Source organism: Acartia tonsa, chromosome 10 (assembly GCF_053477335.1).
Source record: "Acartia tonsa isolate MP-2025a chromosome 10, ASM5347733v1, whole genome shotgun sequence".
Lineage (NCBI taxonomy): Eukaryota > Metazoa > Arthropoda > Copepoda > Calanoida > Acartiidae > Acartia > Acartia tonsa.
Genome location: NC_137269.1, coordinates 25352896 through 25369782, shown reverse-complemented (window position 1 = coordinate 25369782; position 16887 = coordinate 25352896). Strand labels below are relative to the sequence as shown.

Sequence of the window (16887 nt, the reverse complement as noted above, 5' to 3'; positions counted from 1 at the left end):
TCTCGTCACCCAGTAACCTCCAAAACTATGGTTTGTTTGTGGGTGTGTTTGTTTTAAAGATTACCACTTTTTTAGGCCTATATATAAGAGAATGTGTACTTAACTTTATGTACCAGAATAACTTTAAGTCCAATGTCAATATATGCAATGAGGCATATTAGTATTGTTCTATAGATTTCAAACTTTCCGCCAAGTCCGCAATTCTATTTAAAACATGCTGATTTTTTTCTTTTTAATATGATATAATTATCTCAATTATTTGATTTTTGAAACAACAAGGTACAATATTAAGAGCGACGCCCCTCTATAAATGTAAGTATATTCTGAAACAATATCCTGTATTTACGCAATTCTGCATCAAATTTATTTACAATTTTGTTTAGACTTTAGATTTAGTTCTGACCCTCTACAAGTGTTAATGTTTGTTTATCCCACCTTCTGATTATAGAGCTTTGCTTTTATGTTTTGATTTGTAAATAACAATCAACTAATAATCAGCGTCTTATTGTAGAAAGTTTGGATAGTTGGAATAATTTTTGCAGTAATAATAAAGCAAAAACAAATTAATGGAACATAATATTGGTTAAATATAATTGGAACAAAATAAACTATAATTACAATTAAGACATTTATTGCTTTTTACTTTCACATTATTTCCAATTTGTATTTCATAATATTAAAAAAAATAAGATAATGTAAAAAAAAATTGCAAACCCCTCATTTACTAAGTATATTTGCGATTACTTTTATTTAATGAAATCTTCCAATTTTTAACATGTACAAAACGGCCTGCTTAATTGCTTCAAGATCCATGTCAGATCTATATAGGAAATAAATGTCTATAAACGAGCTCAAGTTTTCCAAGGAATATATGATTAAAACTCATAGTGCTCCAATAATCCATAATAAACTCTCATTGCCCAGAACGATAAGACCCATTATTTTACTTTATTAAAAATAAATTCATTTTTTTCATTTCATGTTGCTATTTACCTTATATTGATGTATTTAATTTCTAATCATAAAAAAGAAAATTTAAATTTATAATATGATAAATTTAAGAAAACTATGTTTTAAAAGAATTCGATTGTGGTGACATTTTGTGTGTTCAAATATTAAACTAAAATTGTAATCATCATCATTAACCCTTTGGTGATGGTAATGTAAAGAAAAAAATATAATTTAAAAAAATCTTTTAAAAATCATTTAAATTATTAAATATTTACTTTCTTTTAGATAGTAATGCCGGGTGAGGAAAATAGATTTATTGAGAAATAGATATGCATATAGAAAACTAGCCAATAGGGAGATAATTATATCGAGCCAACTCTAGTATCGCATATGGCCAATAGCCATACGTAATAATTTGATGCTGATTATAGGTTGGGTTAAGTTAAGAATGGATTAAGATATCTCCGTAAATGGCCAATCTGAGATAAACTATATAAAACTGACGTTAAGGATGTTAGAATGAATTATTCCATCCCGTTATAGGATGTTGCTAAAATACAGAATTCTTTTAAGAACATACTTATTGATAATTAACTTTAAGTACTCATAAGCCACTCAGAGATAATGCTCACCTGCTTTACTAGTACTAGCCCCCCCCCCCTAAAAAAAAAGAGTAAAGGGGTTGGGTTTCAGTGCTCAACTTTAAGAGAAAGCACTAAATGAAATAAACTTTTGTTTCAGGTGATCAACTTCCGTGACGTGCACAAGGACATGGCCAAGGGGAAGGAGTGGGTGTCCCCCTCCTTTAGCAACGAGGTGTTCGAGAGGGCCGGAGTGGCCAAGGTCTTCTTCCTCGTACTTCTGCTTGTTGTCATTGGTCAGTATTCTTGGTAGTATCACAGCTTTTCAATAATTTAGCTGTGTTTGTTCGCTTGTCATTATATCTGTAAGTCACTCCAATGCAACGTAAAAGTACTTTCAGTATTATTATTTACAGTTTACTTAATTTTCTTTATTCTACTAACTTTTTAAAAAAAAAAACAGTTTATTGTTCTTTTAATGATTCTCACATTCCAATGTTGAATGTTGAATTATATTCATGGACATATTCTATTTGAGAACCTTTTTCCTTGCCATTTAAATACAATTTTTACAATATTAATTCAATTATGCCGTTTTGCTTTACATAATAACATTAAATAAATGTTGCATTATCATATCTTTGAAAGGTACCTGTTAAACTGTTTTAAAAATTGCAGGTGAATTCTTTGCCAGTCCTGCAGTGCCCCTGGCGGATTCAGCTGTTATCACTGCACTTGGCGACAGACAGGTACATGTAGCAGCCAGCGTCAAGTGTAATGCGTCCAGCAACTATGGGGTTACAACCCCTTTTTAGCCAAATGTAAGCCTCATTGACATCGATGTATTGCAGAATTAAAATAAAGCTGGAGTTCTGAACCTGGTTCTTCATAAGATCCTTTTCTTATAAGCCAACCCTTCTATGGAATATTAATTAACGGGTTTAGTTTTAAGGTATATGCCCGTTTAAATTCAAGTAAATCTAAACAGGTATACTGAGCAAATTTTTTTCTCCAAACAAATTTATGAAATAAAAATTCTTAAGTAAAAATTTATAATTTTTTATTCTTATTAAAACTTTCACATTTTTTATATATATTTTAGGATAAATATGGATCCCAGAGAATGTGGGGTAGCATAGGTAAGTTGGAATTTCTTTTTTTAAATTAATGTATTTCTTAAAGTTTTTATTTTTTTTGCAAACATTGTGTTCTGATATTAGGGAAACTGCGAATTTTATTCTTTTTTATCAAAGGCAAAAATCTTCTATATAAATATCAGTTCTATCAAGAGAAATATCTGCCTTGACTAAAATAAATGCATTAAATTTGGCAAGGATCTTAAAATCAATATTATTGTATAGTTTCAATGGTTATATGCATAGATGTAACTTTATCGTCCATTTTAGTACCAAAGATACTCTTTAGGTGAAGTGCGTTTCTGTTGGTCCATCTGGTTTCAACCATTCAATGGTTGAAACATTAAAACTCTTGTTATGATGAGTTAAATTATTAACTTGCTTTCTGATTGGTCAAATCCACACAGACTTTCTTTATTATTGGCCTAAAAACTTAAATAGCACCCTGATTGGTCACATATACATAGATGATCTTCTCCTATTGGCTCGTATTATAAAATTGCTTTCTGATTGGTCATATATACACAGTCACACAAACATGCACTCTCTTTTTTATTGGCTAATTAACTAAAATAGCTCTCTGATTGGTATGCATACTCAGATGATCTTCTCCTTTAGACTCAAATTATTTACTTGCTTTCTGATTGGTCATATATACACAGACACTCTTCTCAAATTGGATTAAATTCTTAAACTTGACCTCTGATTGGCGTATACAATAAACAATCTATTAGTAGCTTAAAACGATTTATTTAATCATTTGTTTAGGTTGGGGAGTGTGTATGTTTATAATGGGTATTGTTCTCGATTATTCTACCATTTTTCCTGCAGCAAAGTAAGTAACAGTTTTAATTATTCATATCAGGTTTGAGATTAATGGCTGTACACAAAAGTAGGCAAAGTGTATTAGATTTAATAAAATTTGTGCGATAATAAAGTAAAATTTAATTTAAATCACTTTCTTGATTTCTTACGCTTCATCCAATCTAATTGCCCAAAAACATAAGAGAAAATTATTAAACAAGGATGACAACATCCAAAAGTAGCGATGCATAAAAAAGACCATGGAATGAATTAGGACATGATGATTAAAAAAGCATTTGTTAAAATAAAAAATCACGAAACCTTTATCACATAATTTATATTTACATTTTGAAACATGTCTTGCATACTGTGGCGGACAAAGTAAATTATATACTGCAGGTTCATTGAAATTTTTATAAAAAGAATCATCCGTATATCTTTTAAAGCTGAAACAAATTACATTTTTGATCTGCAGCGTTACACCTGACTGACGGACGGACAAACAAAGCGAATTATAGAGAAATTTACTAATTTAATAATGATTTAACTGTCAATTTACCAAAAAAAGTAGGTAAATTTTCCCAATTTTATATGACTACAAAAATTTTAAAAAATAAAAAATATTTCCTAACGGTTCTGATATATATCAAATTACGACGACCTTTACATATATTTTAATCATTATGAAATTTATTAATCATATGATCTAAGCTAAATAAACTCGGGAATTATCGTCAAGATTTCATTTGATTTTTAGATTTTCTTTATCACAGACGACATTTATTTATTTTTATCAAATGCTTTACAAAGTTCAAACTTACAATAAATAAACACTATACACAATTTATTTATGTGGTACATTATTGTCTTCAAATAAAGGAGTAATAATACAAATATAAATAACATAGATATAGAACAACAAAACTTGAAAATTTTTGTTAGTTTAATTAATTAAAAATATCTTAAGCTCGAAACACATCATCACGTCTAACTTGAAAAAAAAATTATTTCCACGAATATTAAAATAAAAATCATAGATTTTGATTGCCCGTAATAACAAAACTGGTTTTAATCTTATAATCTTGTGTATTAATATCCGCGTAAAGCTGGCTATAAAACGATGCGACAAATAACTTTTATTCAATATAAAATTTTAGATGTTCCGAGAGCCCAGGTGAAAGAAACTACGACGTATGTTTCTACGCCTTCTCTGGAATGATGATTTTGGCCTTTTTCACGGCTACTCAAATACCCTTCAGGTTTAGTTTTGTGTTTTTAATCCTAATTAGTCTGTGACTCTGTAATCAATTCTATTTATATCCTTATATAAAAGTAACAGGATGTCTGTCTGCCTGTCAGAATGTACCGTAGGGTCATTTAACTGCTGGACCGATATGATTTTTCTTACAAGGTATATCTACTCATAAGTCTTGGGAATGTTTTTAACTATTTTAGGGGAGTTTACCATTACTCTCCCAAGATAAATCGCCCCTAGAACAATCACCCTTACCCCCCCCCCAAAAAAAAAAGATTAAAACGGGGTAAATTGGTAAAAAAAAGAAAAATATTTATGATAAGTCACAAGCATAAGAATATTTTTTATTAACAAGAAAAAGATGAATAATGATATAAACCTGTCAAAAGTTTTGATCAATTAGCAATTAGTTCAGAAACTATACTTTTACATTTATTTTTGTATTGTTATATGTTTAACGTTAGTTAAATATTATTGAAAAATTCAGAAATAAGATATTTCTATCCTATTATATAAAGTAATTATTATATGTATAAACACATTTAATTTTTTAACTATTTATTGGCGGAATACATATGTTTCTCTATAAAAATAGATCATCAGTTCCAATTAAGATGTATAAAATAAGAGTTAAAAAGATATATGTCCATGCATTTTGAATCCTTGTAAAAGACTAAATGAGAAAGAAGTGTTAGAAAATTGTGCCCCCTGCGGGGTTTTTTACTGCTTGTATCCTCTTGGGGTTGGGGGGGGGGGGGAATTAGCATCTTTATATAAAAAGGGGGAGTTGTTTAAAGGGAATCTTTAAAGAGACAAAAATAGGTCATATTTATCATTTGCAGTTTCACAAATTAATACATATTATATAAAAAATACTGCTTTGAAAAGTAGTGCTTTTTTGTATGTATTAAATTATCTCGCTAACTGCTGAAAAAATGTTTCTCTTTTACAGTGAAGCATTTAAAGGTCCTGAAGTGGTTTAAGGCTGTTTTATATTTTTTATAAATAAGTCTGGGCATGGTTTTAGGCTATTTTACTGCCCTTCCATATCCTTTCGAATATAGAGCCCCTACATACTAGGGGTGCAGCAGTTAGTTATCAATATAAAACAAAAGTAAATAATGAAATTTTAAAAAAAGCTCTGGTATTTTATAATACAACGTTGAACAATATATATCCATCTGAACGGCTGTTTGTCTTTCGGAACTAAAGAATAATATAATAATTAGCTAAAATCTAATTTTCCCTAATTTTAGATAAACTTACTTTTAGTTCCGTAATAACTATTCCAGCTAAATGTCTTACACAAGGAAATTTGAATGTTAATTAGTCTAAAACACATAAGTTGATTTTGGCATTTCAAATAAATACATAATTTTGGTAATTAGCAATAAGTACCAGGGAGGGAGGGGACATAGGACTGTTTATTACACTTGTCCCCAAAGTTTTCTTATTCGTTGGCTCACTGACTTTGGAGACATTTATTGAATTTTGATTGGTTGGTTTATTAAGTTGAGTGTCGAAATATTTCAACCACTAATTTTAATTTATTGAAGGAGTAATTTCGTGTATCATCATTGGGGATGTACATAAATTTATTGACCATTGGCCTAACCCACTAGATACCTGAATGAATACCCAGAGAAAGAGATATTGCAGGAGAAGAAATTATTTTCCCTCCATTTTTTCCCGCCAATAATAGATGCTAGTAATTCAGGAAGAAAGAGGAGCATAGGACTTTGAATTAAATTGGTCCCCAAAGTTTTAAAAACATTAATTCCTTTCGGTGGCTTAGAAACTTGCATCAACCTTCAGTGTCTAGTTTTTATTCAAAGCATTTTAATTTGGAAATGTTTTATTATGTTTATCGTAATTGTGGATGTTTCTAAATTTTTTGCCCATTGTCTTAACCTTTAAGATCCTAGTAAATATTTAAATGACCTAGCCTATAATGAATTAAAATTAATTGTATATAACAATAAAGAAAACTACTTAATATGTTTGCGTTTTCGTTGACAACTGCCATTGTAATATATCACAGTTTGAGGAATTTCAAGAAACTAAAATAGTCAAAAGTTTAAAATCCAAGTTTTAAAAAATCAATATAATTTTAGATATACTTTGATCCGTGAGGAAGATTTAGCCATGAATGACGTCAAAATCAACAACGCCGATACCAAGAAGGTAATAGTCAAATTTCCAGTATGGCTTCGAAACCGATCAATATCCGCTTGATTAGAACACCAACCCCCTTCACCCCTTACATGTTCAAGGGGGGATGTCAAGTAAAATAACACATTACCTAACAATCATGAGGGTTTTGTAAATAAAATTAACCATAGGGTAGGTAACCTAAGTATAATGGACCAAGAATTTTAATAGAAAATACCTTGTTGAAATTATTTTAGCTATTATTTGAGCTATGTAGTCCATTTCATATTGATAAAATGCGGCATATTTTGACAGATTTATTAACACAGATTTTATCAACAAATACACAGTGGGATCTTTTGCCAAAAAACGGGACATTAAGGGTAGACAAAAGTAAACATCAATAAAAAAGCTTGTATTTGACGAAATGATGTAATTTCTTTTGCTTTAACTCAAAAATAACATAAATTTTGCTCCTGTTAACTTCTAATGTGCATTTGGTAAGTACGTCTGGCGGTTTTGGAGGAGCGAAGCTACCCTATTTTAAAAAAATCTATAAACCTTCATAACTTTAGTTAGGATAGGAATATTTTAACAAAATAAACGTCTATGTAAATATTTCTTCAATGCAAACAATGTTTGTGAACATGAATATAGCGTCAGGTGCACCCAGTTCGAGTCCCGGCATTTTTAGGTAGGTCCAGTATAAGTAAAATAGGACACTAATAAGGCATGTTTTCTAATGTTTTTTTTTACAGATATAAACAACAATAACATAATTTTCAAAACACTTTTGATTTTGTGTTAATACCTTTATTCTAAGTCTAGCTATCTTCATTTAAAGTTTGTATAAGAATATAAACATAATTGCTTATATTATATTCTCTCTCAAACGTATATTTCTCTCTCTCTCTCAGACGCATATATAATGTTTTTGCAATATTATAATTAATCCTCGAATTTGAATTTCTGCTGAACCAAAACCAGTTAGAAATACAATTTTTTTCAGAACACATGAAATTTAGCAAATTTAATTGCTAAAATAAAAGTATTTATAAGTCATCTTTTTTTAAGGACTCCTTGTTCCCTTAAATGTCCATTAAAACCGCGAGAACGGCAAAAATCGTTAAAAATCACACCTACGGCGGCAAATAACGGCGAAACGGTTGGCCGGAGGCAAATAATGCATAAGTAAAGAAAGTTTCGCCTCAAAAAGTTAGAAAACATTGCAGAGATGACTTTTGGCTCTAAAATGACTCCTTCCCCCTCTAACGAGGGAAAATTTCAAATTAACAAGAACAAAATTGTTCAAACCATGCAATGTAAAATGCTCAATTACTCAAAAACGGCCGGGAGGCCCCAGGTTATGAAAACTGTTTTAAACACAATACATGTTGCATATTAATATTATTATTGCAAAACCCGGGGCATCCTGGCCGTTTTTGGGTAAAATGGAGAAAACTGATTTTTTGGGGTTAAAAATCTTAATATTTTTGGTGAAATTTTCTCACAAAATGTCAATTTACACCACCAAAAAAATATTTTTTTAAAATTTTTCTTTAATTAGACATTGGTACAGGTATCTGAAAAGTACCTCAATCAAAAATTATTTTCATAAGATGAACATAAATGTATTTTTTGTTGTTTTGAAAAGATTGTGTAAAAAAATCTGGAAAATCATCAAAACTGAAAAGAAATTTTTCACTACCTTTTTTAAAAATGGCGTAAATCCGCCAAAAATGAATATTTTTTAAAAATTTCTTTTCTAGCTGTCTACTTACAGCCATTATTAATTCCTAGGATAGATAAAAGTCAATTTTAAATTTTTTGGATGTCCCACTGGATCCCACTGTGAAATAGCTTGAATCAAACTCAAATATGTTGGTTTTTAGGCCAATATATTCTGAAGTTTTAAACAGATACTTGGAAAAATACATCCTAATACTTATGCAGGTGCCCGCCAAGTCGAGCGAGGAGAAGCTGAAGGAGCAGGCCAAGAAGATGAAGTTCTTCGCCAAGGAGCTCCAGGGCATGCCGGAGTTCACTGCTGTCATCAAGGTAATCAGTTTTCAATAGCGCAGCCGACATATCATTATGTTATGTACGTACGTCAATCAGTAACTAAAATTCTATTATTTATTTTAAAAATATAAAAATACCTGATATTAAGATCTTTAAATACCCATTTATAAAACACGAACACACACTTAAAAATACAGATTTATGCACAAAATTCTTCTGGCAGGACTAGTATACACAAACACACTCATTGATGTATGTATCTGTTAGTACTATATATATTTCAAAATTGACAAATACCTTCTTTTAGACCCTGTCAAACTTGAGAATGCTGTTGTTCATGGTCGTTGCTTGGGTCATGGGCGTTGGTATGGGTCTAATCTTTACCTTCCTCTTCTGGCATCTACAGGTATGTATATGATGTGTCAGGTAGACATGGGTCATGTAAATATATGACAAGTTAGGGTGTCATTGGTGTTAGTATGGGTATAATCTTTACCTTTCTTTTCTGGTATCTACATGTATGTATATGAAATGTCAGGTAGTCATAGGTCATAGTAATACAAGACAAGTAATGTTATCTTTGTCATGGGTGTTGTTGTTATGGGTCTAATCTTTACCTTCCTCTTCTGGCATCTGCAGGTATGATATGTCAGGTAGTCTTGTGTCATTTTCATATGATTTGTCAGGTAGTCATGGATCATGTAAATACATGACAAGTTAGATTATCTGTGTAATGGGTGTTGATATAGGTCAAGTCATAAAACATTTGTCAGTATTTACATGACATGCATAGCAGTCATGGGTCATGGGTGTTTTTATCAAATATTTTTTTGTCGTTTCTTATTGTCAAGTCAATGAAGAAGGTTGTCAAGGCATGCGTATTATTTTAGCTTTTCTATAGTCATGGGTCATGTTTATAAAAGAAAAGTCTAGTAGATTGCATGATCATCTTATCATTAGATATATGGTATGGGTCTAATGTTTGTATTTATTTAATGAAACTTGTTGTTAAAACCAAAATATATGATATAAACAAAGATGTTGGGATATGGATAAAATCTTCTCTGTTCCACTAATGCCTTATCCGTTATTTTATTTTATATACTTTGATATGATTACTTCATTTGTTTTATGTTATGAATTCAATAACTTTCAATTTAACTTTCCCTATTTAGTTTATATAGACAAAGTAATACCTTGCCTAAAAATATAACAGTTTAGTCTGGCACGGAATTAACTTTTATGTGCAAAGTTTTGAAATTATTCTACTTAAGTTCATGTAATAGATATAGCAGTTCTTGATGGTAATGCTGGCCCCATAATCCGAAAAATTATTAATTCTGGCAGACAAACACCTTTGTTTGTTATTTTTTACAATGATACGAGCGACTACAAAATATTTCCTTGACATAATTTCCCGGAAGCTAACTTCATCCTAAGAAATTCAACTATTCATAGCGGGCTTATTATATAATGGTTGACAGGGTTAAATTGTTGATAAGTTATTTATCGCATCCTATTATAGAAACTTTTTCTTGGGTATTAAATTTATTATTTCTATTCCAATAATCGTGGAAAATCAACTATATTACGATGCCATACATAGTAAGGCTGAGAACCGGTTCTAATCCAGCGGATATTGATTGGTTTCGAAGTCAAACTGGAAAAAAATATTCTAAACAGATTGTTGAAAATAATATTTTCTAGGAACTTGGCGGACACCCAACCATCTTCGGTATTGCCAGTGTTATCAACCACGTCAGTGAGATGGGGGCCTACTTCTATAGCTTCAAGATCATTTCACAGTATGGCCACGTTAAGGTATAGATTGATAGATAGATGGGTAGATAGTTGGCTAGATAGACAGATAGATAGATAGACAGGTAAACAATGTTATAAACCACGTTAGTGAAATAGGCGCATAATTCTATAGCTTCAAGATCATTTCACAGTATGGCCACGTTAAGGTAGAGATATATAGTCACATAAATATACACTTTGATTGATGGACATAAAAACAGTAAGACAAGTAAGACAAAAAAAACAGCGATTATTAATCACATCAGACAAACGGCCATCGACGTGTTAGATAGAAAGATATAAAAAGGTACCTTTATCACATGACATGAATATAAATATCTAACCATTACTAGTTATGACATCCTTAAAACTTTTTGAAGTCCTAAATGTGCATCATAATGATTTACACCTGTTTATGGACCATTACATTCTTCCTTCTCTTACTACTCTCCCTAACGTCTCTAGTTTGACACTAGGCATGGCCATGACTAGAAACTGACACCTCTCCAGCGACAAGTGTACATACTATCATATAAATTAATTAAATATATGTAACTATAGAAAATGTGTTTAAAATTGATATCTGTAGGTCCTGATGGCTGGTTTGCTTGGTAATCTCTTGAGGTTTATCTACATCTCATATCTCACCTTCCCATGGCTTGTTCTACCCTTTGAATTTTTACAAGGTAAGAGTAATGGGTGCACAATTATTTTGAATAATAAAGAACTGTTTTAATGGCAAGAGCATTTTTACATCATGACAGACTTATAAAGATACGACGTACATACCCAAATTATAAAGAAGCTGAACTTAAGGACATTGGGAGATGAGGTAAAGGGGTCTTTGACACCCCCTCCCCAAGTCGAATAAGGGGATTTTGATATTCTGCTGCTTTACTTTTTATAAAATTGTTTTTACAAGATACAAATTGAAATAGCTTTATACAAAAAGTCAATCTATGCAATAATTTATTTCTGTGTATTTGTATTTCAATTTTTGCCTAGGTTTGAAAAAAAAATACCATTATTTTACATGAATTTTATTAATGATTAGTTGGCATTAATTTTGTTTGATAATTAAACTCTAGCTAATATTTTGTAAGGGTACTTAAACAGTATGATTTTATTTAAATCCGGGCTTTTCATCTTTTTAGACGCCATTCAATTTAAGTCAAAGCTGTAGGGTGAGGGGGGCTATTTTCGGGGAGGGGTTAATCCGGTAATTTTCGACCTACCTTCATAAAATGATATTTATCTCCATGTTCCTTTCGAATGACAGAAAAAAAAACTTAAAAGTAAATTTGTTCGTTATTAAATTGCCTACAAAAAAAAACGTTATATTAAAAACTTTGGATACTATTGTAAAAAACATAGCCCAATGTCCCCTCCATAGCTGATTAATTCTTGTAAAATATATATGAAATAGGTATAACCCATGCCGCTGTGTGGGCTGCCTGTTGTTCATTCATCTCCCACAACACAGATGAGAAGCTTCGCGCAAATGCACAAGGAGTGCTCCAGGTATAAATTTTCTTTCGGTCATTTTGGAGATAACAAACTGGTCTAAGTTATTGCTAATCTGCTTTTACTACCATACTTTTTCTAATACATGCTTTTAATTCATATGAGAGTGCCTTTAATTTTTAACAAATTCCAAAACTTTAGGCCAGGTTGATGCTTTAGATCGAGTCCCATTCTAACATTTATTGACTCGCAGAATGATTAAATCCCCCCCAATAGAGTTAATTTATGAAAACAAGTGGCCCGTAAATACATTTTTTGGGTATAGTCCCTTTCGTAACATCGCACCCTATGGGGCGATTCTTCGTATTTTTCACAGAAGCTTTTCCCCTATTTTTAGCCCCTGAGGGGGGCTCTAACCCTGCGAGGCCAATTACCTAACCCTGTGGGGCAATCATCTAACCCAATATAACCTAACCTAACCTAAAATAACCTATAAAAAGCCATTTTAAAAATACGACGAATCGCCCCTTATGGGGCGATGTTACGAAAGGGACTATTCCCCATTTTTTTTGTGTTTTTGACCGTTGTTTTTCTTTTAGTTTAAACTTCTTATATGCCATATAATAAATTTGAATTAAGCTAAATGTTAAACCTATCTATATAGTCAGATTAGGTTAAGCGGCATTATTCCATTTGTAATGATTTTTATTTAGGGAATTCATCATGGATTTGGAAAGTTTTGTGGAGCTGTTTTTGGTGGAATGTTCATTAAACAATATGGTAAGAAATCTTTTTTTTGATTTGGGGAAGAGTCCTTTTCGTGGCAACGCCCCTTAAGGGCCGATTCGTCGTGTTTTGAAAATGGCTCTTAATAGATTATTTAGGTTAGGTTAGGTTATATTGGATTAGGTGATTGCCCAGCAGGGTTAGACAATTGGAGCCGTAGGGTTAGAGCCCCCGCAGGGGCTAGAAATAAGAGAAAAGCTACTGTAAAAATAAGAAGAAACGCTCCCTAAGGGGCGTTGCCACGAAAGGGACTATACCAAAAATTTGTTCTTAAGCATTGAGCAACGTAGCAATAAATGAATAATGTATATTCAAGACAACTACCTGGCCCAAGAAATATTTAAAACATATTTTTAATTTTTAGTAGTGTTATGTGTCTGTCCTATTTTTTAAAATTTTGGCGTATCTTAGCTATCATTATCTGATTTGAATGAAATAATAGAAAAAAACATTTCTGGTGTGGCATGGATTTGTATGTATTGCTTTTAGGGTTAGGGGCCCCCGCAGGGGATAGGCTTAAAAATAAGGAAAAACTTTCCCACCCTAACTTCCAAATTCCAACTTACTATATATATATGAGGGGGATAGGTTTATGCGTTCGCTAGACACTTTGAAGGAAAACACCATGAAATCTAATCTTAGTTTTCCTTTATTCCAGGAACTGCCCGTATATTCCTGATCTACGGTCTGGCCTGTGGAGTTGTTCTCATTCTCTTCACCCTCTTTAACTTCTATAACATCACCGAGGGCAAGTTCAACACGGATTTGTCTGAGGAAATTGATCCCAGGTATAGTTATCGTAAAGGGTAGCGTGCCCGTCGCTTAGGTGTAGGGTATCGAGGCTGGAACGCACTGCATAATAACATAGACATTAAAATGATAACTACTGCTGCTCTGCCTGGGATGTGATAATAAGACTTATAGTTGGGCGAATGCCTTGGGCCGTAAAAAGTCGCAACAAATTGTTATGCATAGTTAGCACTACAATCATTGGGTTGGTTGTCTGTAATATCCGTGGGCAATAAGATAAGCTCGAATAAACGATGCACTAAGGTCTTTGAACGACCGGCCTCACGAGGCATTGATAAATAGCAGCTAACAAAACAGTTTTCTGTCATAATAAGCTTATAAGTGATTATTGTGCAATTTTACAGATTTTTCATATTATCTAACAAAAGTAAATTGTGTTGTTTTCAGGAATGTTGTACAAGGGGAGCACCTTGCCCCCCACGGAGTCCCCTCCTCCTCGTACAAGCCCCGCCCCAGAAGTAGAAGGAATTCTGAAGATGGCGCCGCCCCTCAATCAAACCCCACAGGTATAGCACAACATTAACTATAACTGGTGGGACCGTAACTCTGTGGTAATGCACTGAGTTACGGGTAGAGAATTTGCGTTCAAACCCATTCGTGTTGCTATCACAACATGTTGTCTCAAAATCTTCTACCAATTTACGAAGAAGAAGGGATAACACCAACAAATCCCTGGCCCTCCAGGGTGGGGGATCTGTGCGCATGTTGCAACGGCACAGGATATCCGCCATTGAAATGGACATATGATCCACGGGCACAAGATAAATGATGGGACAACTTGAATCTTAGGCATTTATTGCCATCATAAAAAAGCTTTGACAGATAACCAACACCTTCCACTCGTTTGTTTGATAACGCAAAATTGAAAATGTACTAATTAACAAGGTTTTCATAAAAATAAAACAGGGGAATTTGAAACCTTGAAGAGGTGAAAATAAGGTTGGGCAGTTCTAATAACTTGTTTGTCAAACTTTAGTTTGTTAGTTGTTTTTCCTCCAAATCTCCTTGATGAAGTCATAACTTTAAATAGATTTAGTCAAAAAAAATTGAGAAATTTAATTTTTTCAGTGCCACAGTCGAACAATCCTTTCCTGGAACCTGGAACACAACAGCCTGCAGGTAATTTATTTTTACCAGAAAAGCTTCCTAATATAGAATTCAACCTTTTTTTCGATGTCGAGAAATTGGACATTTAGAATAACAGCAAGTAGCCCAAGGAAGATTTTAACTTTATTTGGGGGAGGGGGGGGGGGGGAGTTTCACTAAGAGATATTCCAAGAAAAGAAAGTTAATCACACCCAAAATATTAGGATGATTAGCCAATAATAATTATATTAATTAGTGTTTCTGTTATCTAATTTTAACTTGTTGCAAAATAAACGTATGAAAACAAGACTATAACTTTCTTTAAAATTAACAAAGGGTCAAAATTTTATGATAATACTATCATTTATTTAGGCGGTAATACAGCCACCAACCAGAACTATTATGGAGGCAGCTACTCACAAGCCCAGTCAGGATACTCCAGCTCCGGTTTTGGATACTAAGATAGAAATGCGGACATACTAGTTTTATAAAGTAGCCACGCTGCTTAGATATATAAACGCGACCAAATAAACAGAAAGGAAGAAAATTATAATTATTGTATAGTTTTATTGAAAAATTATCCGTAAATATGAATATGCAAAAAATATAGGATAAACTCCTGTTTGTCATTTTCATGGTTAATTTCAATAAAACTGTGCGATTCATGTGTTTTCCTTACAATTAAGAACCGGTTTTTAAATGCAAACCCAATAGGATTTGGAGTTGTAATAGAAAAACACCTGCCTAAAATCTAAAAATGGATATGATATTGTAATTCATTTTAATTAGACAAGTATGGATGAATTTAATAATAAATTTTCATTACATAAATTCTGGATTTCATTAAAAGATAGAAGAAATAAGAAAAATAAAGTACACTAATGAATATTATTAAAGCAAAAATTGCTTATTTTCATGTATGTTAATGATGTAAAAAGTATTTAGATAATATTTGAAACTAGACAAATGACTTTAAAAAGCTGCAAGACCTAATTGGATAAATAAAATGGACAAAATAAAGTCTGTCAGGGAGTAATGGAGGTGAAATCTTATTTTAAGACCATAGTTAACTTTAATTTGAAGAAGAAAACTAAAAAGATTTCACTTTTATCATTCCTAATTTTAATAACTTGGAGAAAAATTAGTTAGCCCTTCATAGTTTAGCTTTGATACTTATAACCTATGATTAAACAGAATATAATGAATTAATATTTTTATTCATATAATAGTTTGGATCATTTGATAATTATTTCTATTGCTATTGCTGTAATAAAGTACAATATGTATTTTACCTTTTTTAGATCTTAAGTTTAATGATTCATGAAGTTGCTTCCATTAAAAATATGTTTTTCCTTAAAGGAAGCCTGCAGGAAATACACCTCTCTAACTGCTGAATAACTGGCACAAGTAGACCAAGTGCCCCAATTTCTCAACTCCCTGAAATATAAATTTAGGATGCCTTTATTTTTTATTGTTGAAGCTGGAGGCTTCAAATTTGTGTATTGGGTCTACTTGTGGAAATCTTTTAACAGTTAGAGCAGTGTATTTTATGCAGGCTTCCTTTTAAAACAATTTATTAAAAATCTTCCTTTTTATTTTGAAAAAAAAACTTAATTTATAAGTAATAGTTTATTTTCCAATTCTTAAGAAGAGGAAAACTTTTTTTACTTAATAATCTTCACAGATTTTTTTTATAGGTTCACTAATGAAACATATTTCTGATACTCAGCAAAACTATTTCTTTGCACTTTCCTTTCAAAATATTAATTAGTAAAGTTTGAATTCATGAAAATAATTTGTTTCTGTCACACTTATGAAACAAGCAATGAGAAAAATAAAAATTTTTCCCTTATGGCTTCGAAACCGATTAATATCCGCTTGATTAGAACCGGTTCTCAGCCATACTGAAACATAATGTATACCATTTTATTACAGGAAATTTTCCACGAATATTAAGATAAAAAATCATAAAGTCAATACCAGTTTTGTATTTTTAATTCTAATATCCGCGGAAAGCTGTCTATGATACAATGCTATAAAT

General features: G+C 31.8%; 1 protein-coding gene across 1 annotated transcript in view; it reads left to right on the top strand.

The window, feature by feature from the left end:
• Positions 1 to 16570, top strand: part of jef (major facilitator superfamily domain-containing protein 6 jef) — a 39347-nt gene extending 22777 nt beyond the window's left edge. Inside the window, exons 10-25 of the mRNA XM_080174052.1 lie at positions 1693 to 1828; positions 2211 to 2281; positions 2635 to 2671; positions 3437 to 3503; positions 4630 to 4731; positions 6842 to 6911; positions 8832 to 8936; positions 9208 to 9306; positions 10608 to 10721; positions 11290 to 11386; positions 12127 to 12221; positions 12878 to 12944; positions 13609 to 13738; positions 14148 to 14266; positions 14829 to 14879; positions 15219 to 16570. Of these exons, the coding sequence (XP_080030178.1) occupies positions 1693 to 1828; positions 2211 to 2281; positions 2635 to 2671; positions 3437 to 3503; positions 4630 to 4731; positions 6842 to 6911; positions 8832 to 8936; positions 9208 to 9306; positions 10608 to 10721; positions 11290 to 11386; positions 12127 to 12221; positions 12878 to 12944; positions 13609 to 13738; positions 14148 to 14266; positions 14829 to 14879; positions 15219 to 15307 (1449 nt within the window). The 3' untranslated portion in view covers positions 15308 to 16570. The remainder of the gene's footprint in view (positions 1 to 1692; positions 1829 to 2210; positions 2282 to 2634; positions 2672 to 3436; positions 3504 to 4629; positions 4732 to 6841; positions 6912 to 8831; positions 8937 to 9207; positions 9307 to 10607; positions 10722 to 11289; positions 11387 to 12126; positions 12222 to 12877; positions 12945 to 13608; positions 13739 to 14147; positions 14267 to 14828; positions 14880 to 15218) is intronic.
• Positions 16571 to 16887: the final 317 nt, after the last annotated feature.